This window comes from Octodon degus, unplaced genomic scaffold (assembly GCF_000260255.1).
Source record: "Octodon degus isolate 3935 unplaced genomic scaffold, OctDeg1.0 scaffold00054, whole genome shotgun sequence".
In the NCBI taxonomy this organism is placed as follows: domain Eukaryota; kingdom Metazoa; phylum Chordata; class Mammalia; order Rodentia; family Octodontidae; genus Octodon; species Octodon degus.
The window spans coordinates 12,902,153-12,928,722 of record NW_004524630.1 but is presented as its reverse complement, the minus strand read 5'-3'; the positions used below and the strand labels follow the sequence as shown (position 1 = coordinate 12,928,722).

General features: G+C 44.0%; 2 protein-coding genes across 5 annotated transcripts in view; both read right to left on the bottom strand.

Annotated features, from left to right (window-relative positions):
• Slc6a13 (solute carrier family 6 member 13) overlaps nucleotides 1–4,747 on the bottom strand; it is a 43,251-nt gene extending 38,504 nt beyond the window's left edge. For 2 of the 3 annotated variants that reach the window (XM_023717668.1, XM_012515226.2), the window contains exons 1-2: nucleotides 4,662–4,747; nucleotides 1,929–2,135 (exon numbers count right to left, since the gene is read on the bottom strand). In XM_023717668.1, coding sequence (XP_023573436.1) covers nucleotides 1,929–2,130 — 202 coding nt within the window. In that variant the 5' untranslated portion in view covers nucleotides 2,131–2,135; nucleotides 4,662–4,747. The remainder of the gene's footprint in view (nucleotides 1–1,928; nucleotides 2,136–4,661) is intronic. The other variant, XM_023717669.1, reaches the window with a different exon arrangement.
• A 15,767-nt stretch (nucleotides 4,748–20,514) lies between these two features.
• Nucleotides 20,515–26,570, bottom strand: part of Kdm5a (lysine demethylase 5A) — a 125,706-nt gene continuing 119,650 nt past the window's right edge. Inside the window, exon 28 of one of the 2 annotated variants that reach the window (XM_023717719.1) lies at nucleotides 20,515–21,174. In XM_023717719.1, the coding sequence (XP_023573487.1) occupies nucleotides 20,872–21,174 (303 nt within the window). In that variant the 3' untranslated portion in view covers nucleotides 20,515–20,871. The remainder of the gene's footprint in view (nucleotides 21,175–26,570) is intronic. The other variant, XM_023717720.1, reaches the window with a different exon arrangement.

Below are 26,570 nucleotides of genomic sequence, written 5' to 3'. Positions count from 1 at the left end.
AGAGAGAGAGAGAAACAGAGAGAGGGAACTTGATCTGATCTCAGGACCCCTAAAATGTCAACTACCAGGTTCAAAGAGTATGCTGGGAGGCAGGCTCAGTTCTGGGGAACAAAGCCTCAGTACCCATCCTGTTGCCCCCACTTCCCTGCATCCTCTTTCCCTCACGCACTTGTGTTGCCTGCAAAGGAGTCAGCAGGGTCCCGCCGCTCCCCCAGAGCGGAGCACAGACCACAGGGTTGCCCCGTATCTCCATCAGTGCCTGGCACTGCTCTCCTTTCCTGTGCCGCCTTCAGCCTGTCAGTTTCGGATGAAACCTGGAAGCACTGTCTTTCACCTCTTCGTGCCAGGCCTGCTAATCCCTGGGCCGACGTTCACCCAATTCCAGAGAGGCTTGGAGAAAGCTGCTCAGTCCCTAATCTTCGGGCACGTGAGGCGCTAAGCTGGTTACGAGGTCCCACAGGCAGCCCCGCGATGCCTCGCTTGGCCCCTGCCTCCTGCTTATGCCCTGGGCCAGCTCATCCCTACTAAGTCTCTCAAGGCGAAGTGCTCAAGCTCAAATTCCACAGCGAGCCTGAGCGGTGCCCAAGACTAGATAGGAATGGGAAGCCCTCTCCTCTTGCTTCTGTAGCTTGAGCAAAATCCTGCCACTTCAGGCCACTGGCCAAAACTTCCTGGGGAGAAAGGACACATGAGCTCATTGCTATCCCTTTGGAGAAACACAAATCAACTTCCAACCCCACGGTCAGTCCCCAGTTGTCACAAACCTGGGAATGAGATTGGATGGCCCGGAGCATTCTCTTGCGTTCTCCCCCACCCACTCCTGCCTCCTCCACTCTGACTTGCATGCTTTCTTTCTCCAGAACCCACTGGAGACTTCAGCCTGATAGGTTTGAAGACCCCTACTCCCCTCAAAAGATGGGTGTTGTTTTAGATTACCTCCCAGTCTTTGTGGCCTTGGGGTATTCCCAAGTGACCTAACTCTGCATTCTGTATTCCTCCAGCCCTGGCTGCAAGCTCATTGCAAATAAGAATGCCTACTCTGTAGGCTTCGCCTACCAGCTGGAGATCTTCCTAATCTTTTGGTCAACTAAAACTCTTCAGTACTTAGGAAATCCCACTGGGACTTCCCTCAGAGACTTGGGATTCCCTGACAACAGGTGAGCCGCAGAATTACCACCACTGCAGTGGGAATACTAGGGGCCGGGGAGATGGCTCAGTGGAATAAGTGTTTCCCTAGCAGCGGGAATACCAAAGTCACCACCTGGGGCCAGAATGGAGGAGAATGGAAGGTGAATACTGACCTAGCAAAGAGCTAGAGTTGACACCCTCCCCTTCACATATTAATTTCCCACTTGTAGTTGGAAATTTGTAAAAGAAGAGCCATGATTATGATACTGATGGAGGTTGAGCCATGGATGGCTTTGAAAAATGTCATGGTGCCCGTTGAGAAGGGGGAAGCCACAAAGCCACAAAGCCAAGGCTGAGGAATCTCAAGACCACAGAACAGTTTGCCATCCGTATTATCATCAGCGTAGCTACTGTTTATTAAGCACTTCATATACCTTATCTCTACGTTTTACAACCACCTTAAAAGACACATATTCCTATCTTGATTCACAGTAGCCACCAAGGCTCTGAGAGCGTAATTAAGTAACTTTCCCCAGACCACCCAGAAAGCAGCAAAGCCATAGTTCAAGCCCAGATCCATCTGGTTCCAGGCCTGCACTTCCATCTCTATGTGGCAGCACTGTACCTGGCAGCCCCTTAGGACACTCACATAGCTTTCTAGACCTCAGACTCCTGCAGCGTTCTTAAGGGCCTTCAGGGTGCTTCCTTCGCCCGCATCTATGGCCTCCCCAGAAGAGCAGTAAGGGCAGGAGATGGAAGCACTGTCTTCCTGGGCGGCAGGAGGGTGCAGTGGCTCTCACCTCCCCCATTCTTGTAGCAGAGATAGGGAAACCTCCAGACGTTGCCTAAGCCAACGATCTCCCCGGCCACTGACAGCACAAACTCCATCTTGTTGTTCCAGTGCCCCCGCTCCAGAGTGTCATCTTCCTTTGCCTTTTTCATGGCTGGATACACTGGTTTTGTTTCGCCATTACTGGTTGTGCCTGAGACCCCGCTATCCATCCCACCTGGAAAACAAGTGGGATTCTCTGTTACTATTGGGAATCTCAAAAGAAAGTCTCCTCCCTTCACTAGCAGATTTCCAAGGGGAAAAATACACTGCAAGAGGGTGAATCCTCTGTCTGCAGAATGGTGTCCTCTTTCACATTTCTCATTGTACAGCCAGGCAGCATCTACTGGGACTATCATTCCTCCCCTTAGCAGAAGCAAAACACTGACACTGAAGGAACAGACTTTGCCTCCTCTACCCAGATTGCTTCGGGCTGGGACTTGGGGGCCCGGAAGTGTTCATGTAACACTAGTTGTCTGAGTTCTCTTGGCCATGCTACAGCCAGCTGGACTACACTGGCCTGTGCTTTGGTTTCTTTATCCTGTGTTTTGAGGGCAAAGCAAATGATGAGATCATACATATTATGAAAGCCACTTAATCCTTTTGCAGAAGAAATAAGTAATTGTGGCTATAAGCAAGGATTTGGAATTTAGGATGTACATTGTTTATAAAAGCAAAAAACCATAAAGTACATAAATGCTAAAAGTGGTAGAGTTAACAAAGTATGGCAAACAAATACAATGAATTAGTATTTAATCATTTAAAAACTGTAGAAGGGCTGGGGAGATAGCTCAGTAGAATAAGCACTTGCCTGGCAAGTGCGAGGTCTTGAGTTCAATCCCCAGTACTGCAAAAATAAATAAACTAATTAAAAACTGTAGAAAGTATATTGAAACAAACCCTGTTCATAATATATGAAGTAAAAGCAGTATAAAGTGTATGATATGTTTGGGAAATATTTTATAAAGTATTCATATGTATTGAAAGATTAGGCTTTCTATCAAAATATTTCCCTTCTAGTAGTTAGATTATAGGAATATTTTCTTAATCTATGTTTTCTATATTTTCATCAAAGAACATGTTTTATTTTTGTAATGTGAAAATAAAAGCCAGTTTTAAAAAAATCCTTCCAAAGGAATGTGGAAAATTGAGAAGTGGAGGGGAACCAGTGACTTCGAACAAGATAATCTGAAGCTGTCTAGGTATCTATTCCTCCATTTCTTATGGAAAGCAAAAGAGAGGATGACCTATGTGTGTGTGTTGACAAGTATAGAAACGTTACAGCAGAAAAGATCACCACCACCACAGCAGCATCAGCAACCACAGAATAGGTAAAGCACCACAGTTCTAAAGGTGTCACTGCCAGAGATGCCGAAGGTCTATTCTAGACGCTGTTGGAAGATAAGACGGGATGCGGCTCACATTTAGTGGACATTTACTACAGAGTAGGCGTTCACCGAGGGTCCTTTCACTTAACGCTGAAAACACACCTTGGGTGTGTTATAACTTCTACTGCGTAAATATGACGTAGCTCAGAGAGGCTGCAGGATGCGACTGCGTCCACAGAACTGCTGAGGTATACAGAACAGGCTTGATCTCCTCTGTCCCTCCTGCTTTCATTACACTCCTCAGTTATATTAGCTGCTGCAATTTCTTTGCACAGCTAAGTGTCTTCTAGTGAATCCTTCCTGATTTCTTTTTTAGGGAAGTACACAAGGCGACTTTTCCCTAAGCCTCAAAAAAAAAAAAAAAAAAAAAAAAAAAAAAAAGTTCCTTTTAACAGAACTGTCCCAGCAGGAACCCCTTGGGCCATGGGCAACTTGGCTCCACCTCTGCAGTCAGGCCCCTGTCAGGTCCAGAAAGTCAAAGAGAAAGTCAGGGCACTAATGGTGCCTTTGCTGGTAGAGGGAAAGGCCCCAAAGATTGCTTATGGGCCAAGGAAGAGGAGCCAGAGCAAGCCTTGCCTGGAGGCCTCCTCAGCCCCTTGGAGGAGGCTCCTTAGGTGAGGTCTTGTGCTCGTCTGTATCCCTTTAACCAACTATCTGATGGATCTCTTCCACTGATGGGAAGACCCTCAGAGAAGCAGTGGTCCTTCCCCTGAGCCTCACTACAGCTCATCAAGGAGGAGCGTGTTGCGGCTGAAAGGGCACTAGCTGTGGTCAGACAAGCCTGGGTTCAAACCTTCCTTTTGCTCGTAGCCTCGTCTCACTGCAGAGAAGTTAATGAATAACTCAGCCTTATTTTGTTTCTGTAAAAGTGGGAATGATAGGATATACTTAGCTAAAAGAAATATATATATATATATATATATATATATATATAGAGAGAGAGAGAGAGAGAGAGAGAGAGAGAGAGAGAGAGAATTGATCAGCACCTAATTGCACAGCCAAGTCTCTGTTTAATTGAAATTAAACTCAATGTCTTTCTTCTCAGTGTGGGTGCGGTTCTCTTTCTTCAAAGCACAGTGTCCCTTAAGTCATGAGACACCCAAGATTCCAAAAATCAAGAAAACAGCATACAGTCTTTGTGTCTGCACATCTTAAGTGTCAGAAACATCTTCTAGGAGAAAAATCAAAATTGGCTCTTAAGCCTTATGACTCTATCAAACTGCAATCTGAGACCCAGAAACAGAAAAAGAAAGAGAGAGAGAGAGAGAGAGAGAGAGAGAGAGAGAGAGAGAGAGAGAGAAGAAAACATTTCAAACCTTAGTGAAGTTGCCGCCAGAGGTCCAGTCAGGGGGGCAGAGTTATCTAGGGGCCAGAGGAAGGGGCTGGCTATTTAAAGTGTGGCCGAAGCACGCCTCTGTGGCACTTGTAATCCTAAACTGGGCCGGGCCCACATTCCGCCCGCCCTCGGGCCTCCCCTTGCAGTAGGATCCCTTCCCTACTGGGCCACCAGACAACTCACAAGAGTGGTTTTACAGCAGGGGCCGGTACACAGGCCGGCAGTTCAGGCCAGCTGCCTGGAAGCTTTCTGGACAGCGTGCTGTTCCCTGTGACCCATGAACCCTTTCCTTTGGTGACCTCAGGATCTCTCAGAGAGTGTTCCTGCCACTCTCCCGCCCTGCACTCAGGTGCTCCTGTGAGTCCAACAAGAACATGTTGCTGTGCAAGGTGTTATGCAGATTAATTTAAAAATACTTTTTAAATCTACCTTTCTGCAGTTTACAAACTGGAAGGGACAATGATTTAAAAAAAAAAAAAAATGACAGACAACCAAACTGTGAGAAAGCAGTTCTTCCTACACACACACACACACACACACACACACACACACACACACACACTTACTTACTTACTTAACATAGAAAAGTGTGAAAAATATTCCCTGGAAGGTTGATAATCATTGTACTCAGTAGGATTGGGATCAGAAGAAGACAGAAAAAGAAATTTTTACTTCTACTTTTTCAACTGCAGTAGTGTTTAAATTTTTAAATAATGAACTAGAATTAAAAAGAAATCGTTAAAATAAACATACAAAAGGAAGTACAAAAGTTTAAAACAAAGTGAAGCCCTGACCCTGTTATAAGGGCCAGAGCTGGCGGCCAGTGGGGTAGATAGAGCCTCCTTGGAGGGTCACCTCCGGCAGGGCCAGCCCTAGAGCACGGGTGTCACGCCACACCGAGCTGGAGGAGCAGGACATGTGCTCAGCTCAGCGGAGTGCGACGGGACTGGGGCCCTTGGACACCAGCCCAGTGCGGGTCTGAGCCCTGCTTCTGTCACTCTCTAGCCCCGGGTCTAGAGCAAGGTATTCCGTCTCTGTTGAGTCTCTTTTCTCTTCTGTAACATGGGGAAGAAGGTCCCTTTATGTTTATACATTTCCAGAAACAGCGAGCACACCTAAAGAGCCTATTATAAATACGCCCCCAAATAATAGCCATGGTTTGTCCTTCAGAATTATACACCGTGAGCCGGGAACTCTTCCCGAAGGGGGTGCTACTGAGCAAAGCTGGACTCCAGCCAGACTGTGAGTCTGAGTTGGGGGGGACACAGGTCTGATGTGACAGAGGAGCGGAAAGGAAGGCCAAGCGGAGACTACTGTGGTTCCTCTTTCTTTGCTTTCTTATCCTCCTCGAGGACCTGGGATAGGCAGGGAAGTCTGTCATGATATTTTCATGCAGCTTCATGGATATTATTATCTTTACATCTCAGCTGCCCCTTTTTTCTCTACCTAAGAACCCATCTATCTGGCTTAACTGTGTACAGGAAAAGACCAAATGGCCTTTGATAGGCTGAAAACTCATGAAAAAAATCCCTTTTGAAGTAATGCTGTAAGTTCCATTTCTATGTACTGGGTGGCCCTTCATAATGATTATAACCAATGGAGACACAGGGTATTAGAAACTTTGGACTTTATAATCTAAAGAACTAGAGTTTATTTAGGACTCACTTTCATAAATCTAAGAGGTCAGGATACAGCCTCGCCTTAGGCAGAGTGACACAGCCCTCACCGTGTCCTTGCACATGCAGACAGCTGGGACTACAGGAAAGACTTCCAGCAAGCAGGGCATCATGGGAGTAATCCTGAGTAGAGCATCCAGGAATGTTGATGCTGCTTTTGTTTTCAGTACTGGAGATTGAACGCAGGGCCCCAGGCATCATAGGCAAGCGCCCTAGCACTGAGCAACAGCCTGTTGAAAATTTTGAGACAGAGTCTCACTAGAGCTCCCAGACTGGCTCAAACTTGGGTCTGGCCTCAGCCTAACTGAGTAATTGAGATTACAGCAACCCTTCCCCGCAGGCCTTTTTACTTTTTAATTTTGAGATTGGGTCTTACTAAGACATGCAATCATCCTGCTTCAGTCTCCTACAGAGCTGGTGCTGTGACGTGTGCCTAGATGCCCGCCTAAAGCCTCACGTGGTCGTAGGTGGGGCTTTCTCAGAGGTGGCTGGATGGAAGTGTATGATGCCAGAATTGATTTACGGTGCAATGCTAGGCTCAAGAGCATTAGGCTAAGGATGTGAGTGCTACCCACCCTGAGCAGCTTGAATAAGAAGAAAGGGCGGGGGGACACCAGAAGCAATCACTGTTCAGGCCCTTTGTGTGTTTTTCTACCTCCTGCCTGCCGTGATCCATTCTCCATTGCATTGCTCCTCCGCCCAGCCACCCTGGCTTAGACCCAGCTGATCATGGACTGAGAGCTTTATAAACTGTGAGCTAAACAATCCTTTGCCCCTTCAACTTTGATTGTTGAATATTTTGTCTCAGCAGTGAACAAAAGTGAATAAGCCATTTGGAATTACAGGCATGCACCATGTGGCCTGATTTTTTTTTTAACATAACTGCTATTACATTAACATTTCTTTCTTTTTTTTTTGAGACAGTCTTACTATGCAGTTCAGGCTGGCCTCAAACTCACAGCAGTCCTCCTGCCTCAGCTTCCCAAGTGCTGGGATTACAGGTGTGCACCACACACCTGGCTCCTCTGGAGGCTGAGCTGGAGCTGGTGTCACATTCAGAGAGAGGGAGCACAGAGTGCCCAAGGCAAACAGGTGTTCTAGCCCCCAGACGCGGGCTGTGAGAGGTGAGCCAGCTGTCAGGCAGAGTGGTTGCACCTGACATCAAACTGCTGCATGAATACAGAAATGTTCTGCAGTTGCTGAGCGGTTCTCTTAGCACCCACAGGGGAGGGCTCCGCCTGACCCAGGGCTTCTGTATCTTGTCTTCGCATCTTCGCCTTCTCTCCGACCTTCACAGTCTTCATCCTGGGAAGTTTGAGAGCCAGGCTGGACATAGCAGTTTGGTACCTGAACAGGGACCTGGGGAACGAGGCAATTCATCACACAGCAGGTGAGAAGGACACCCCTAGTGTGCACACAAAAGGGAGAGGCGTATCAACATCATCAATATTGAGCCCAGAGGTGTACTGATAGCCTCAACAGTGAGCCTATTGATATCCTCCATGGTGAGCCCATATCACATGTAAAAATGGGGCAAATACTTCTCCAAGAATATCTATACAGAAATGATGTATTTGGATTTTTTTTTTTTTTTTTTGCGGAACCGGCGATTGAACTCAGGCCCCTGCGCTTGGCAGGCAAGTGCTTATTCTACTGAGCCATCTCCCAGGCCCCAAACAACTGAGCTAAGGGGCAGGCCCCCTGGGTGTATATTGAAATGCTGGTTGTATTACTGTTTTCTGTGTTTACTTTTTCTTTGTGGATCTTGATTACAGAGTGTCTTGAAGGTTGTATGCCTGTTAGACAACCATAGAGGATTTGACCTGGAGCATTGTTTTAAAATTAAGCCCTGAGGACCAGGGAAAGAGCTCAGCAGCATAAGCACCTGACTGGCAAGTACAAGGTCCCAGGTTCAATGCCCAGTTTCACCCCCCCCTCAAAAAAAATTAAACCCTGAGCAGAAAAAAGATGGTGGAGCCATAGCACCCCCCCCACACACACAGAGCTTGAACCCTCTAGCTTTGCTTAACCAGATAAGCAAGGAGGGGTGTGGGGCAAAGACCTTTTCCCACTAAAGCAGTGCTTCGCTGCAACTTCTATTTCACAGCTGCCCAAAGTAAAACTGATAAATTTAATTACACCACAAGTGACTACTGGCTACTCCCACTTTTTCATTAATTCTTTTTTTTTTTTTTTCCAGAACCGAGGATTTGAACTCAGGCTCTTGCGCTTGCCAGGGAAGCGCTTATTCCACTGAGCCATCTCCCCAGGCCCCAACTCCCGCTTTTTCAGTTCAGGAAAATTTTGCTGTATCACAGGCTGAGATTTCCACCCTTCATAAAATAGAGTCATCCTTAAGTTAATTGTTCAACAATCAGCCTTGAAAAATGCAAATAAATGTTATAAAGAGGCTGTAGAAGCCCACATGCAATGGGTTACACCGAAATGATTCAAAGTGGTCCACACACTGGCTCCTCATACATACAAAGGGCTACCTTGGCAGCAATGATCACTTGGGTTATTTATCCACAGCTTAGAGGAAAGGGAAAGCACAAGGTTACTTGTTTCAGCTATGGAGGCAAGAGATATTTTGCCCGAGATTGCTCTGCTGTACCTGTAAGGGCAGCTTGGCTATTGTCTGTCTTCAACAAAAACCTTCCAGTATCCGTACAAAGTGTAGATCACAATATCATTGGGCAAATGTAAATCCAAAGCTAATGTGGAAGGCCAATCTATTATGAGAAACTTCCAGCTGGGCCTGCTGTGGCCCCACCAAATAGTGGGTGAGTACAGCCCAGACGGCTTTCCTGAGGCTGCCCAGCTTCGTGTGGTGGATTGGACTCAGTGCTGAAAGCAGGTCATGGGGTGCTGCATCATGCAGTTGGTGTCTGCATGCCGCTGCTGTGGGCTGTGATGGGCGGGCTGTGATGCTGCTGCTGTGGGCTGTGATGGCCATGTGGGCTCCACCCAGCCTTTACCCTGCTGGCCTGCCCACGCGTAGCTCAGCAGCGGGAGGCTCTCTTGCTGACCAGTATGGAAGCAGGCAAACAGACCAGTGGGCAGTGGTGGGAGAGTGATGCCCTCACCTGGCTTTTCCACTACAGCCATACCTCATGAGACCCTTGAGGCTCCACAGTCTGCCAACTACTGAGCAATGATGGAGCCAGGGGCCACAGCATACACCTCTGGTGGCCCTCGGTCGCCTGCAGGCACTTAAGCCTGACAAAGGCCCAGTCTATACAAGTGCTGCCTTCCAAAAGTTCTGTAAAACTTTCCACATTTCCTTTACCACAAGAATTCCTTATAACCCTCAAGGCCAAGGAATCATTGCCTGTGCTCACTGTACACTCAAAATTCAACTACAAAAAGAAAATAAGAAATCATTCCCTACAAAATTCACACCTCATAAGACTTCAGGGGCCGGAAGGTGCCTCAGTAGAATAAGCACTTCCCTGGCAAGTGCAAGGGCCTGAGTTCAATCCCTGGCTCCACCAAAAAAAAAAAAATAATAATAATAATAATAATAATAATAATAGTAGACTTCATTCGGCGTAATATACTATTAACTTTTTAAATCCTACTAGGGACAGGTCTACAACAGCAGAAAGGCAATTCAGTCAGGTAAAGGAAAAGAAGCTCAGAAGTGTCCTTGGGAAAGATCTTCATACTGGACAATGGACAGGACCGAGCCCAGTGCTAATTTGGGGTCAAGGCTATGCTGGTGTTTTGCCGTGAAGTGCTGAACAGCCTTTCTGGGTGCCAGAGCATGCAGGCCAGCTGTATTGTGGACCCAGACCTGGAGAAGTTGATTCCACCTCTCACAAAGCTGATGCTCAGTCCTGTGGCAGTAATGCTTCAGAGACTGTGCCACAGCCAAGAGACAAGGATGGGGCTAAATCTGACCTGGAACCAATTAAATCAATTGTCCCGGGATGCCCAGGAGATGGTAACAAAAAAAAAAAAAAATGGGAATTGAAGGTCTGCATAGGTGACAGAGTGTATGTAGACAACTGAGCTGAAAGCTGTAGGAAAGAAGGGGACATGAAAGTTGCCACTATTCTTAAGACAAAATACAAAAAATGTATACTAATTGTGGACAAAAGATTTTATCTCTTCCAAATTCCTCTTATAAGACATCTCTGCTAATTGACCTACCAAAATTCTGAGTAGACCTACCAAAATTCTGAGCAGTCTATTTACAATTACAAACTTCTAAAATTGCAGAAGATCATGTGGTGGATTGATAACTGTTGGTCAACTTGTAACACCCGGCTGAACTGAATCAGCATGGTGCTTGGTGTGGGAAGCTCATGTAAAGACTGTTGAAAATGACATAAAGAGGAGAACTGGAGAGGAAGAAACAGGGCTGTTGGTTCTCCTGAAAGAGCTTGTCATGCTGGCTTTCCTGGTATGAACTTGGCTGTTATCATCAGAGAAGCTCAGGACTTTGCTGTTACTGAGAAAGGATACAGTTCACTTTTTGGGGGAGTGGGGTGGAGGACTCTGGTCCTTACTTTGAGCATCGCTTCCTGGTCATAGAGGGGAAAATAGCACACTGTTCAATGTCCTGAAGAAGCTTGACATGCTGGATTTTCTGATATAGACTCAGCTGTTCTTGTTATTGGAGGAGCTTAAGACCTCATTGTCACTGAGGATGGTTATGGTACTTTTGGGAGTGGCTCTGGTCCTTACTTTGAGTGTCACTTCCTGGCTCCAGTGCAGATTCCTCAGCCTCTTGGTACACTACTGGCACAGACTTTCCAGTTTCCATCACTTACCTTGAGGCTTTCCCAGGGCAGATCCTTGAAACAAGCTTGCACGAAACATTCTCATGGGCTCTTGGTGTCCAGTTGGATTCTTGGGGGGCACTGTCATGGGCTCTAAGTCTTCAGATGGACCCACATAGCACATGGCCATGGAAGCCAGGACCTCAGCTGGATTCTCTGGGTTTTAAGCATATGGGCAAATTTTCTGAACTCTTTTATATTTGACTTTTTGTGTGACTACTACAAAATAATCCTATAAATTATGCATCCGGTATGGTTTTCCTTATAAACCTGACTATAACACGTTATTATAATTCATCTTGGCCAAAAATATAGTTGAGTGCTCTCTGATGCTGTAGGAGGGGTGTCTGTGTATGTCTGTACAGTCTGTACACACCATCTGTGAATGTTTGTATCTTTGTTCTCAGGCAACAGTCAAAGCTGTAAACAAAAGGGAGGTTGAATGGCTTGGTGAGATGTCCTCCTGGGCTGCAAATTTGTACCTGGCAGAAGGGATGAGAGGCAAGAGACCCAGTTGCTCCACTGATGCTAACTTTTCGACCAAGGAAACTTTCAAAGTCAGAGAGTTCTGGTTCATTATCTACCAGGATAGTCATAGGTTTGCCCCCAACTTTTGCAGTGGATGAGCTCTCAGGGGTCCAATTTGATAGAGCTCAGCCTTTCCTATCTATTCAGACCCTACACAGTGCAACTCATTTTTCAGGCCTGACAGTCCAATTTTTCCTCAATCAAAATCCAGAATACAGAAGGAATTGCTGACAGTCATCTCAGTTAGGCATTAGATGATGCCATCTGGCCAGGATAGGTTTATTTGGGGGGTGCAGGGAGGAGCTTTGTGGCCAAATGCAAGCAATGAATTGGAACCCGTTTAGTTGGCTGGAAGTAGATGAGTCAGGAAGAGGTAGTGAAGCTATAGGTGTGGCTAGCAACTACAGCAACTGAAAAGGGTGCCAAGGCAGAATTCTCAGGAAGAATGGACTTCTTTTTCCTTGTTTTTCTTTTCCTACACACTGGAAAGAATGCAGAGGTTAAATAATCCGGGTGGAAGATTAAACATGCCTCATCAAGGCACTGGGAGCCCCACGAGGAGCAGATTTTTAACTCTGTAAAAGCCCATTTTCCTGGGGCTGGTGAGATGGCTCAGTGGTCTAAAGCACCTACTTAGAACAAGCTTAGCAAAGCACAGGGACCGCGGTCCAATCCCCAGCACCACATGCCAGCCCGTTCCCCCCGGGGGGGGTGAGCTGGGCCCACACACACACACACACACACACACACACAAATAAATAAAATGTAAAAAAAAAAAATTGTTAAAAAAAAAAAGCCTGTTTTCCTGTAGTCAGGGTCAGTGAGTTTTAACTAATTAGTCCCCATTTTATCTCCCTACAGTGTATGTTGTGTACCCTTGAATGATGGCACCACAAAGGGTGGGTTCCCCTAAGAGAGAGACCATTCAGATGCCCACCTGGCCATGCCCCTCATGGGGATCTAGGCACAACTTACCTAAGGATGGTGCAAGTCCCTTCTCATGCCATATGTCAATAGCCACAGAGCGAGAGTTGCGGGCCCAATCAAGCACCACAGTCAGCCCTTCCCAGGCTTGGTGCACAGACAGAGCAGCCTATTGCTTATGCTGTCTATTCCACTCACTTGCACATTCATTCAGAAGGCACTCCAAGTGAAACACTCCCCCTTCTCTTGAGGATGGCCTTAACTAACAAGATGTGACCAAGCTTTTCTTCTGCTTGAACTAACTGATCAGGACTAACTGGGGTGCCCCTGGAGGTCTTGTGGGAATTAGGCAGGCAGACAGGCATTTTGTGTCTTCCTCCTTTTGGGAGATGGTGTGAGCCACTCCAGTAGGGATCCAGGAATCCTCCAGGCCTCCAAGGGCACTTGAGAAATCTCCAGGGTATGCCTTCCCATCAGGACCTGGAGAAGTCTTGCTCCATCTTCAAGGGCTACGACCGGTGGCCAAAGACGTCAGCATGGTCTTCCTGGCTAACACTCCAAATGCAGTGGTGAGCAGAAACACCAGAACACCCCCAAGATTTGGAGGCAGATTTATTTACATTGGTGGGTAGTGACTGGGATCACCTCAGAGTATCAGTCCCCAATTTCTTGTGGTCTAGGGCTTATACCAAATACCAAGCAGAAGTACAGAGGCTGAAAGCCCTGTCAACTGGGTATTGGTGTATACAGTGTGCATCTCAGTGACCAGCCTTTTTTTTTTTTTTTTTTCATGGCTTATTCATGGGGTTAAACTGATTGTTGAACATCCACTAGAGATATATTGACTGTCCTTTATTTTATGTATTTCATACAGGGTCTTGCTATGCAGCTCGACTCCTAATGATCCTCTGTTTTAGCTCCCCCACGCTGGGATTATAGGTGTGCACCACCACATCTGGTTTCAAGGCACATTTGGGGCAGGGCCAGCACGGCATGTGGTACCAGGGATTGAATCCAGATCCTTGTACCTGCCAGCCAGGCACTCAGACTGCCGAGCTATCTCCCTTACCCCTTGATTGTCTCTTTGGATGGTAGAATAAAATTATGTTGTTTAAAAAAAAACGGGCTGGAAAGATGGCTCAGTGGTCTAAAGCACCTACTTAGAACAAGCTTAGCAAAAGCATCAGGGACCGCGGTTCAGTCCCCCAGTACCACATGCCAGCCAGCCCCGCCCCCTGCTGGGCGGAGCTGGCCACACACACACACACACACACACAATAAATAAATAAATGTTTAAAAAAAAAAACAAAATAAGCTTTGTAAAATCCCTCCTCCCCCCTACTCTTGTGGCGGAGCTGGCCTCTCTCTCTCTCTCTCTCTCTCTCTCTCTCTCTCAAATAAATAAATAAAATTTTAAAAAATTAAAAAAAAAATTAAAAAAAGCACTTACGGCTGGCATGTAGCTCAGTGGTAGAGTACTTGCCTAGCATGCGTGGGGCCCAGTGTTCAACAACAAAAAAGCAAAATCTGACAAAAGAATGATTCATCCATCTTGCCTCCTACAGAGCAGTCTGTCTAGAACCCACTTTTGACATCAGCAACTCATAGAGAAGCATACCCTTCATCTATCTTCAGGCACCGCATACGCTGTGAAGTCAGCTTCCGTGCAATGACTATGAAGTCTACGGCCAGGTGATCTTCCAACTGTGACATGGGCCCATTTGTTTGTTTGACAGGATCTCTCTAAATTGCCCAGGTTAGGTACCAATTTGTCATCCTCTTGCCTCAGCCTTCCAGTATGCTGGAACTATAGGCCTCTGCCACCATGACTCAACTTCTTTTACTCACTGTCACGTCCTCCAGACTCCAGGAGGGGTCTTTGCTTGCTCTCCTACACAATCTCTGCATCAATAGAATCTCTGTTGCACTGTCCTCACTGATGCACTTGCCATCTAACCAGGGTGGCCTCACCAGGAAGTCTTTCGCTTCTTTCATAAATTCCTTTACACTTCATTCTACAGTTTCTCTGCCCTACATATGCATACCTCCTTCAAGGATTTTTTTTTTCCTCTCCCTCACCTTCCTTTACAAAGCATCTTATTTGGAAACAATGGAGAAATGGAAATTGATAGCCAGCACTCACAGGTTAAAACAAAACAAAACACTGCACAGTGAATGGCACTAAGTCCTTGACTACTTGCAGAATAAAATCCTTCTCATGGGAACCATCCAAGGGTAGATGGGAATAGGGTAGGGGAGGAGCGGTTCCCTAATTGTGATAGAAAGCTGAAAGGGGAAAAATTCATTAGCTACTTAAAGCACCATCTTCTATTTTATACAATTTTTTAAATGAAGCTATTTCTAGTGGGGGCCAGGGGCCAGTGAGCAGCTCTAGCTTCCAGTGCACAGGGGGTCACTTGGGGGTATGAGAGCTCGTTACTTCCCACTGGAATTGGAGGCAGTGGCAGCCACTCCATGATAGGAGACCTTAGATTTGGAACCAGGAGCTCCACCTCTGATCTTTAGCAGGCAACTCCAAGGACTTAACATCCACGTTTCACTGAGGCTGCCTCACGTGTGGTTTACTGTGTGGCACGTGTAGGAGCAGGTCTTCATGGCAGAGCACCCAGAAGACCTGGCTTTGCCCTTTCCTTTCTGCTACCTCTGAGCCACTGCAAGGCTCTGCCTTCCCACCTTCTTTGGGGTCCAAGAGGCAGGTGGCTCTGGTGCAAGTCTGCTCCTTGTGTAGCTGCCAGCAGCCTTGATGAGGGATGTTTAATCTTCCACCTGGATTACTTGACCTCCACATTCTTTCCAGTGTGTAGGAAAAGCAAGAGGAGGCTGTGTCCCAGCTCCAGGCCTGCCCATCCCTGAGGACACCAATTAAAGGCACAAATTGGACAGTAATACATTGAAAGTCGCTCCCTGGAGTGGGTCCTTAGTGCTCCAGGAACCTGTTAGTTGTGCTTTTGTTTTTTCCTTTTTTTTTTTTTTTGCGGAACCGGGGATTGAACTCAGGCCCTGTGCTTGCTAGGGAAGTGTTTATTCTACTGAGCCATCTCCCCAGCCCCTTGTTTTTTCCATTTCTAAAGGACAGGACAGGAGCAACTAGACCAGAATAGGAACTATTACCTGGATAACAAACTGAAGCATCCTGGCTGGGTGGCAGGGAGTATTTTCTGTTACAATAGCAGGTTCATATCAGGCCAACATGAGATCACCAGTAAGTAATAATAAAACATATATGATGTGTGTGCTACATATGTGCTTAGAGATGTCTAGACAGTAAGCAGTCTAGACAATGTCACATGCTTCAGTGACATCCTATTAAATGACAACAAATTACCCACAATTTGTTATGACTTAGAAATGACTGATTAAAAGATGATATCATGTCAAAATGGAAATTTAAGTGTTATGTCATCATGATTGTCATGCTACAATATTATGTATGGCTTTTAATTTCAAATTGTGTAAAATTATATAATTGTTATCTGTTAACATTCTATAGGGATTCAACTACTAGACTATCCATGATTAAGTGGAAATAAAGATTCTACTTTGTATCTTGAGTGCTTGATATTCTGAAAAAAATTCTTATGTTAGCTCTTTGTTCTCTCTGTTAGTGACAATGTAATGTCACTAACCTTCCCTTCTGGATGTTCAACAACTGATATTTGGAGATAAAAAAAATTAGAAAAATAGTTGGGCTAGCAGGACAGTCAATATTTTAGCCCCAACCATCCAAGGTCAATGAAGATCCAGGATATGAGGGAACCTTCTCAGGACAGCCTACTCACCTACTACTCTGGTGAGCTATGCAAACTCCTGACCAAGGAGATTGGGGGGGCCACACACGAAGGAAAACAATGGTGCACAGTGTGCCTAGGGAAAGTCACCAGGAGAGAAGTCTCCCTAGCTTTCACAGAGAGCAACTTGGTTGAGCAATAGCCATGACTCATCCAAATGGCTGACACTGACAGAAGTACTGAGACTATGCATGGTTCCAGGGTAAATCCTGAGGAGGCTAACTGATATTAATAGAGAGAAAAAAAATTAATTAATACAGCTCTCACTGTAACTTGGTCTTTAATATCCAGCAGAAAATGTAGGGGCTGGGGAGATAGCTCAGTGGAACAAGCACTTGCCTGGCAAGTGCAAGGTCCTGAGTTCAATCCCCAGTTCTGAAAAAAAATAAATAAATAAAAAATAAAGAAAGAAAATATATAACTACAAGAAAGAAAATCCTCTGCAGAGTCCTCTAACCACAGCCCCTCCAATTTCAACTGAACACCCATCAATTGCAACTACAAGTCAGAAAAAGGAGAAATGTTGCAAGTGGCTGAGCTGGGGATCACTCACATATGCAGAGCCAAGAACATGGGGCACCCAAGGTGTGTTCTAGCTCCAAAAGCACAGGGCATGAGAGGTGAGCTGGTTGTTAGGCAGAGCACTTTCACCTGACATCTAACTGCCCGTGTATAAACACACTGTACTCACTGTGTTGTTCTTTTAACCAACAGGAGAGAGAGTGCCATCTGATCCCAGCCTTCTATATCTTGTCTACATTTCTTCACCTTCTTGCCACGCTACCCTGGCCACAGCACCAGCTCACATTTTGATTGCTATTTTATTTCCTTCCAAATTTTTGTTCACCTCATTTTCCCCTCTATAAAATGGGAATAGGTATGACAGACATCTTACTTTGTTTATGTTGGTGAAGGTTTTAAAAATAAGTTTGAGAGCAGTCTGTGGGTGTTGGTGACAGTCCTGCACAAGAGCCTGTCTCAGGTTCATCACAAATTGGGCAGGACCAGTCTTGTATCTATTCATGTTCCTATCATTCTTTGATACAAAGTCAAGCAGCCTGAAAACACATAATATTCAAGAGTTTCTGGGCTGGTGAGATAGTTCGGCAGACTAAGCACCTGCTTAGGCAAGCACAGGGACCGGGGTTTGACCCCCAGCACCACATGCTGCACAAGGCCTGACCCTGGGGCATGCTGAGCTGGCCACCAAGACCCAGCATGGTGGCACACGTCTGTAATCCCAGTGCTGGGGAGGCTGAAAAGAGGAGGATCACTATGAGTATGAGATGCATAGTGAAACCTTATACCAAATATATTTAAAAAAAAAAAAAAAAAGAGTTCCTACTCAGAAGGTTATACAAATGTGAAGACCCAACAGAGGTTGTTACTGAGGACAACTGCAGGGTGTACCTCCCAAAGCAGGATTATATAAAACAATGAGAACCATGGAAAAGCAGCCCTGTGAGGACTTGGGTTGCATCAAATTGGTCTGGGGCATACTTATTGCCAAGATGTTATGAGATGCTCTCTCAAGTATTTTTTTAACCTATAGTAGGAGTAAAACAAGAACAAATAAATTTTTATAGAATTATGATTTGTTTCTTCAAAAAAAAAGTATTTCTGAGCAACAATTTCAGTACTAGTATGGTGACCTGGCTGGCTCTGTCCCTGGAGACCTTTAAATTAAGAAGTATATTTCTGTTTAACCACAAAAGTGATGAATTTTTTAAAACCCCTTTTTAAATATTATTGAGGAAAAAGACAGAAGCAAGTGGAATAATTCAAACAACAAATTGGGATTGCTAGACTGGAAGCCATTTGAACAACAGAATGAGTAACAATATTTTACTATAATGCAAAGAATGGAATTCTTTCATGAGTTCATGTTAGTATAAATAACAAATTAAATAAATAATGGGGGAGAAAAGATAACTTTCCTACAGTATAATTTCAATTAATCAATGTAAAAGAAAATAAATATAAAATCACTACTAGACATCAGTACTATAATCATTTTTCCCTGTTTAGGTTGGCCGAGGCAAATTAAAGGAAAGGCAGCGGCAGCTCAAGCATCTCTGGTAGACAGGCGCTGACGCCCCTCCACTGCCTCGTAGGGGTTCAGCGTTCACCCATAAGGCTAGATCTACTGATGATTGCTAAAATTAGTTGGTGAGAATTTAAAAAGGAATAGAATATACACAATTTCAAAGTATCTCCCCCAAGATATTAACTACAAAGGGAAAGGTAGCAATTTCATAATAGAGAAACTACCTCAACCAAAAGATCAAGATTAATATCATCAGTAATAATACAATACCAATAGGATATAGTGTACATTTCATGAAGTGTGATATGAAATACAAGAAAACAACATTTTTATAGTTTTCTTACCACAAATGTACTTCAATCATGAGAAAACATAAGTTCACATTGTTATTATTATTATAACTCCAAGTGAGACCTATTGGACAAATACCTAATTAATAGTCTGCAGTGTCCAGAAAGACAAGGGAAGACTGAAAAATCGTTGGAAGCAAAAGGACAGTAACAACTAAACATAACATGGGATTCTGTAGATAGGATCCTGGGATAGAAATGGGCATCAATGTTAAAAAAAAAAAAAAAAAAGTAAAATTTGAATAAGGGTGCTCGCTTCGGCAGCACATATACTAAAATTTGAATAAGGTCTTTAGTTTAGTAGTACTCTATCAACATTAATTTCCCAGTGCTGACAACTGTACTGCATATACAAGATGTTAATATTAAGGATACCTGAATGAAGGAGATTGGCAAACACTTTTGCAACTCTTTTATAAATCTCAAATGATTTAAAGTTTTTTGGCTGCTTTAAAGCTTATGTTTTACTCCCTGACTACTGCAGTCTAAATACCTAAACTTGCTGTGAAAAACTAAGATTACATGAGAGAGGCAGAGATGTCACTGAAAACTGCAGATGGAGTCAAGCACTTTCAGGTTGGAATGGCCGAGGCACTAAAACTCTTTAACGACTTTTCTGTGTTGTATCTGATAGCAATAGGACAATTAGCGTAAATTATGTAAGGCCACAGTCTTCAAGGAAATAAACTTATGACAAAGTATATTACTACCATCAGCCATCACTTTTATTAACCTTTAGGAGGTACACGTCAGCCTCTGTGCTACCAGCTCTGCACAAACCCATAGCACAAGGATGACTGAGGAGAGGCTTGGGGAGAATTCAGTGACTTGCTTACCGTCAAAGAACCAGTCAATGGTTACAGCCAGGATTTGAACTCAGGTTTATAGTGTTCTAAAGTCCATTATTTAAACTACCAGGCTATTCTTTAACTGGCGAGGGATCAGGGTGACAGGAGAAAGCTGACTCTAGTGTTACTTTACCTGTGGGGAGAAGTAGAAAAAATGTCAAGAAAAATGTTTCTTTCTTTCATTGAAATTTTCAGCAGACTTGAAGAAGGGCTTGAAAATCTGTACCAATGAATTTTACCACCATTCCTTTCTGCTTTCCTCTTTCTGTTAGAGGAGCAAGGTCATACTTTTCTCTTTAACTCCAGAAAATTGTAGCTATTTTCCAATTGTATCCACTTTTTTCCCCCCCATCCTTGTTCCTCTGACTTCTTGGCTGGCTCTCAGAGTAGGAGAGTGGAAGAGAATTTGCAACATTTATGTAACTAGTCTCAGCGGGAAGCTCTTAGCAGATCACTGCTGGGGAGCCAGGGATTCTGAATGTGGGGAAACTCTCAGCACAACTCCCTGTGTAGACTCTGGAGAGCTGTGGTGAAGCGTTACAGCAAAGTGACAACATTGCAATCACTGTCAACCTTTTTACCCGAGACATTTTACAAAACAGTGCAGATGTTCATTGGTGATGACCAAGCAAACACAGTCTGTTAACGCTGTGTTTTAGCCCGCTGCTGAAGAGCACAAAAGGTGGCCAGTCTGGCTTCTCACTGTGGAATGCTCCCCTGTCCAAGGAGAGGGGGCCAAGAAGGGAACGCGACTACTTCACTGTCATCTGTCGTTTCCCCAAAGAGAAAACTGAAAAGGAATTTTGTAATAACAGAAAGCTAACACAGTGACCTGCCCGAATTACATAATCCTCAGCAACTAAAAAATTTTTCTGTTGTTACTGTTTTGTAGTACTGGGGATTCTACCAAGGAGCTACAGCCAAAACCCTGAAGAGTTTGGTAGCTTCACCTTAACTCAGTTTTGGCAAGCTAGCGAGTCACCTGAGAAACATTACTGATGTTTGGCTGCTAGAAATCACAAATTGCAACTGAAACATTGAGATTTTTGGTTTTAAAAGCTTCCTGGTTCTAATGGGCAGCTAAGTCTGAAAACCTCTGTAACCTAAATCCCCTTGCTGTTTGCAGCCGGTTTCTCATTCTGTCCTCAGGAAGAATTTAGACAGCTAGTTTTTCAGTCACTTCCATCACTTCTTCTCCAAGATAAATAATCCCGGCCCCTTTCATCTTTCTTGTGAGTGCTTCCTCCTCAGCCCACCTGCTGGCCTCACTGCTCTGCTCTGGCTGCTCTCCAGCTTCCCAACAGCCCCGTGGAGCTGTGCTGTGCACAACTCCCTGTGTCCTTGTGCGCGACATTCCTGTTGACTGGATAAAGGTGTGCCACGGTCAACAACAGCGCTGCACTCCCAGCTGAATTCACAGCTTCTCCAGTCAGGAAGTTCAGCAGCCGGGTGAGTGCCGCTCGTGCACAGGTGAATTAGGAGGTCAACAGTCTGGCTGCTGGCATGGGGGAACCTTGTGTAGCACTGTGCAAGGTGGTCAAAGGAGAGCGGGGAGAAAGTAAAACGAAATGGCATAAATGTTGAATGACAAGAGTAAATTTCAGGGTGATTCAAAACAACAGGATTATCTTAAGAGCAGAACCCTCAAATTCTAGCCCTGAATATGACTTTAATCAGCCACACGACCTTGGGTGATCCAGTCACCTTTCTGCCTTAGTTCTCCATGTGTAACATCAGAGGGTAAGATGAAGTCAACTCCTGGGGTCACTTCTGCACCAGGTCTCCCAAGGCTGAGTTCAGGTGCCAACTGAGAAGCCAGCCAGCCAGCCTGAACATTCCCCTTCCACTTGTTCTTCCCACAGTTCTTTCCCCCAGAAATACTAGTCATTCTAAGAGTTATAATTTTCTCAATTCTGATAGCTAATAATTATAGCCTAGACCTAGCATTGCTAAATCCTAAGCTTCCTGAAAAATAGTACAATGCTATCTCATGAATACAGAGAGAAGTCTAGGAGCACTCACCTCAACAGATCACTGAAAAGGTTTAAATAAGTTAAAAGATATTTTCATCAACCTTCAAATTAGAGCTCTAAACAGTGACTAGGATAACTAATATTCACCTTTCATCAATAACAACCAAGACATAGCACCTCACAACAACAAAATTGGCAGCATGCCGCTGTGGTTGGCACCTTCACATACTCGCTTAGTCTTCAGTGACAACCCAGGCAGATTGACATTATTCATCCCTATTTCATAGGTAAGAAAGTGAGGGGCAGAAAGAAAAAGTAAACTGCCCAAGCTTTCCAAGATAGTAATACAATCAGAATTCAGTGGATCCTTTCTTCCTCACCCAGAAGAGATCACTTTACTTTAAAATAAAGCTTCAGTTTAAGGATCTCTAACTTGCATGAGTAACTTCTAAACCCCTTTTTATAGTTTAAATTATTAATTTTATACTAGTTTTTGTGAGGGCCCCCCACAATTGTCTAAACTTCAGGGCCTACAAAACTTAAACCCACCCTTGAACTCAGCCTCCCAGCTTAACATAAGCACTACTACCTTGTTTTGTTTTGTGTGCTATTGTTTTGAGACAGGGTCTGCTCATCATGTATTCCAGGCTGGCCTTGGATTCACAGCAATCCTCCTGCCTCAGCCTCTAGACTGCTGAGATTGTAAGAGTACACCACCATGGTCAGCACCACTACTATCTTCTTTGGTAATTTCAGTCTGAAGATATTTTTCAAACACCAACACAAAGCCAGGCATGGTAGTGCACACCTGTAATCCCAGCACTTGGGAGGCTGAGGTAGGAAGATTATTGTGAGTTCCAGACCAGCCTGTGCTACAAAGTGAGCTCAAGGCCAGGCTGAACTGCACAAGGAGATCCTGTCTCAAAAATACATAACAAAAACAAAACCAAAAAACCAACCCACCAACACAAAAGGAATCCTCTGGCTTTCTGCTTTGGGAATCCATGCTGGGTTTCCCTGGCCCTCGTGACAGGACACCTGAGTTGGTTTCCTCTCGTGGCATACCCTTGTCCTCTGGTCCTCAGATCGCTTCCTTCTGTACTGGGCCTGTGGTGATGGCTCTGTCCCAACCCTTCTTCTGCCTCTCACACAGTATTCTTCGGACCAGAGCCTGCAGCTGGTACTGGGCCCAACAAAGCAATGCTGTTGGGAAATTACTTGAAAGAAGAGCATTTTATTCCTATGTGCTAGAAAAGTTCTAATACCAGAATTAACATCTCATATCCCTTCCATATCCACCGAAAACACTTCCTTTTATCTACTGTTCTTTCCTTCATCTTGACCTCAGTAATTGGATCACCATTCTTTAGTTTTTAAAAATGAAAGCTACTGTATACTTGAGGCAACGGGATACACAGACAGTAGGATGTTTCCTTCAGTGAAGCAGATGAACACACCTATCATCTCACATCTTTAGATTCTGAACGTATAACATACCCCCTTTTCCCTCTCTGCAAGCCAGAAAGGATGCAGATAGGACTGCAGGGAAATACAGCCAAGAATAACCTTGGAAGGTGGAATTTTGAACCCACACAGCTTCCTTTTCCCTCTGGCCTGTCCATTTAGTAGCTCCATAGTCTCAATACTAAGGAGTTTACAAAGATTGCTCACATCAGAGACAGAGGCAGTGGGAGATACCTCAGATCAGTGGGTTCCAACTCTAGAAACAGCAGAAGCCAGAGTTATCAAGGCCCTGTTCTCTCTTCACTCTTCTCCCTGTTCCTGGTACCATCTCATGATCTTCAGTAATGTAGCTACTTACTGCCAGGTGTACCCCTGCCAATTCTTCCCTTGTCACACACAAGAATGTGGGCTGTGTTCAGCCCACTCACCCGTAGCATCAACACCAGACATCTTTAAGGAATGGTTTAGGTATAGTACTCTTCTATCAGTACAAAAAAAAGCATGGAAAAGTTGAGAGCTGCGTCTGACTCCTGACCCACAGAAACCAAGAGGTGATAAAGGTGTGCTGTTTCAAGCTGTGAAATTTATGGTGATATTGGTATGCAGCAATGGATAACCAATTCAGTGGTGCAGTGAATGGATACACATCTGCAAAGTGTGTGAGTTAGAAGTTTTGGAATGACTGACTACACATGCAATGAATGCAATGCCTGCATTCCACTACTTTTAAGAGTAAAAAGTGTGTCATAAAAAACTCAAGGAGAGCAGTCAAAAGAGTAATCTAAAGTAACTTGGCATTCCTCACAATGATTAATTCAAGAACAAAGATTTAATGTAAAGCATAAAACTATAAAGTATTAAGCAACATCATGGAGTACTTTTATTACCTTGAAGTAGGGAAGGTCATTCTAAGCATGTCAGGAAAACCAGGAACTATAAAATCTTAAAAGTTTACACCATAAAACTTAATAACTTCTATAACGAAAAAACTACAAAGTTGAAAGACAACAAGATGGTCAAAGTTTGCAATGTAAGATAAAGAAATAGTGTTCAACATACATAGTTCTGAAAAATCACTAGGATTACATATAATGCAAAACTATATAGCCATTAAAATAATATAGATCAGTATTTATGGTTATGTACAAATGTTCTCATATTAAGCAAAAGAAGCAAGTTACAAAGCAGTGCACAGTATAATCTCATTTGTGTAAAGACGTACATACTTGTATACATGCACATACAAATAGCCATAGATGTCTCAAAATAAATTCAGTTCAATCGTAATAATGGTCATTTCTGGGTGGAAGACAATTCTTCATTAATTAGGCTTGTTTTGTTTGTGACATCAGCGACTGAACACCTAACTCCACACTAAGATAATTCCCAGTCCTGTGTATTTTGAGACAGCATCGCAATAAGTTACTAAGTTGCCCAGACTGGGCTCAGACTTGTGATCCTCATACCTCAGCCTCCCACAGTGCTGTGATTATACCTTTAAAAAAATGTGCATACGCTATTTTAAAGAAACATATTTTCCAAAAGTTTTATAAATAATACACTTGTAAAGCAAAAATTTATTATTTCACACAAAAAAATCAGATAGCAAAACATCTAGTAAGAAAACCCCAATGTGAAAAATACCTAAAAGGAAAATAACTTGAAGGATGGAGTCAAGACCAAAATGGACAGTTATTTCTGGAGACCACATTACCTCAAGCAGAGTTAGGTGTCCCGAGTCACCTTCCAGCACTGTTCAGTTAATAGGGGAAAGGCAGTTTAGAGATGTTTGAAGACACCTTGGGGAGGTAATTTTGAATATAGTAAAATGCATACAGGGAAAATAACAAAATAGTATACTAAGTTGTACTGTCAAATTAATGATCTTTGTCATACTAGTAGGGGATGTATGCACTGGCATGTGTAAGGCCGTAAATGTGAAATAGCCGTACTATACACAGTTCCTAAAAATCAAGAGTGCTCACAATGCATTACGAATTGTGACTTTCAGCTTTAGCTGCATATTAAAATCAGCCAAGAGCCTCAAAAAGCTCTGACACTTAGCTTTAGAAAAGGCAAATCAATGCAACACAGACGAGTGGCTACCTACAGCTGGATGTAGAAACAAGGAATGACTAAGTAGGCATGGAGGTTCTTTTGGGAATGATGGAAACATTCTGAAGTTTGTCTGACAGTTGCACAATTCCATAAATTTACTAAAAATCATTGAATCGTACATTAGAATGGTTTCATCTATGTGATATAAAGCTGTTTAAAAAAACACTGGTAGCTTGAGCTCTACCCTGAGATGCTTGAGATTCAGTTGTCTGGGGTGGGAGTAACAGGTATAGTTTATGGTTTTCTGAAAGCTCTCCAGGTGATTTTGAGAACCACCAATTCAGTTATCTGAAACCATTGTACTGAATGACACGTTACTAAGGCCAGGTCCTTTGAGGTAGAGAACACTCAGAGCTGTGGCATACCTTTGGTTTCCACTGAACACCTCCCACTGCACAAGTGAAACACTAACCATGTTCACTGTAAACTATTTTATTCACGATTCATAAAATCTCACTGGAATTATAGCTTGAAAGCTGAGGATGTTCCAACTACATATGTAAGACATAGTTGGAATTTATTCAGAGAAATCCCAGTGAATAATGTGAAGGGATTCAAAGCCACAGCACACGAGAAAGAATTAATGACAACAAGCCAGAGGACTGGAGGGTTAGGGAAATAATGGTTATCCTCAAATATTGAAAGGCGGCCACAGAGACAAATGAAGGGGTTTTCATATCCTCAAAAGAACCAGGATGATGAGGCCACAGAAAGACAGATCTCGTAATTCAGATAGTCTTGGCTCTAGGTATGTTATGTGGGGACTCTAATGCAGTGGTAGCAAACGCATGGCACTTGTGCTGCAGTGGGCTGTTCATCATCGAAAGCTCTAAAAGGTTGGCCATCACCATTATAGTAGTACTCAAATTCCACCAATACCACAACCACATGGATGGCTAAAAACACAGGCTGTGTGAGTTTTCAAGATGTCTGAGGTGGGGCCCAAAATTCTGCACTTCTAACAATATTCCTGGTGATACTAATGTTGCCAGTCCAGAAACCACCAATAAAAATCACTGCGCAGTCTAAATGTCAGAGTAACAGAAAAAAGCATCTATAGCACATAGGAAGGGTAACCTGAAAGAAGAGTTTGGGGATCAGCTGAACTCTGAAGAGGACATAGTAAGGTGAAAAGGAAGACATGGGTATGGCAGTCTAAACAGAAAGAACAGTACAAAGGGACAATAACAGAGAATAACAGCCTAACCCAGAGTGTATCATCTGAATACTATGTACACAGTATTGCTCTAGTTGCTGGATAAAGAAAGATAAAGGAAACAAGGCCCCTGTTCTCATGAAACTTACAAATATATATAGCAAAGTCCCATAAGAGAATAAACTGGCTACTGTGAGAAAGAACGAGAA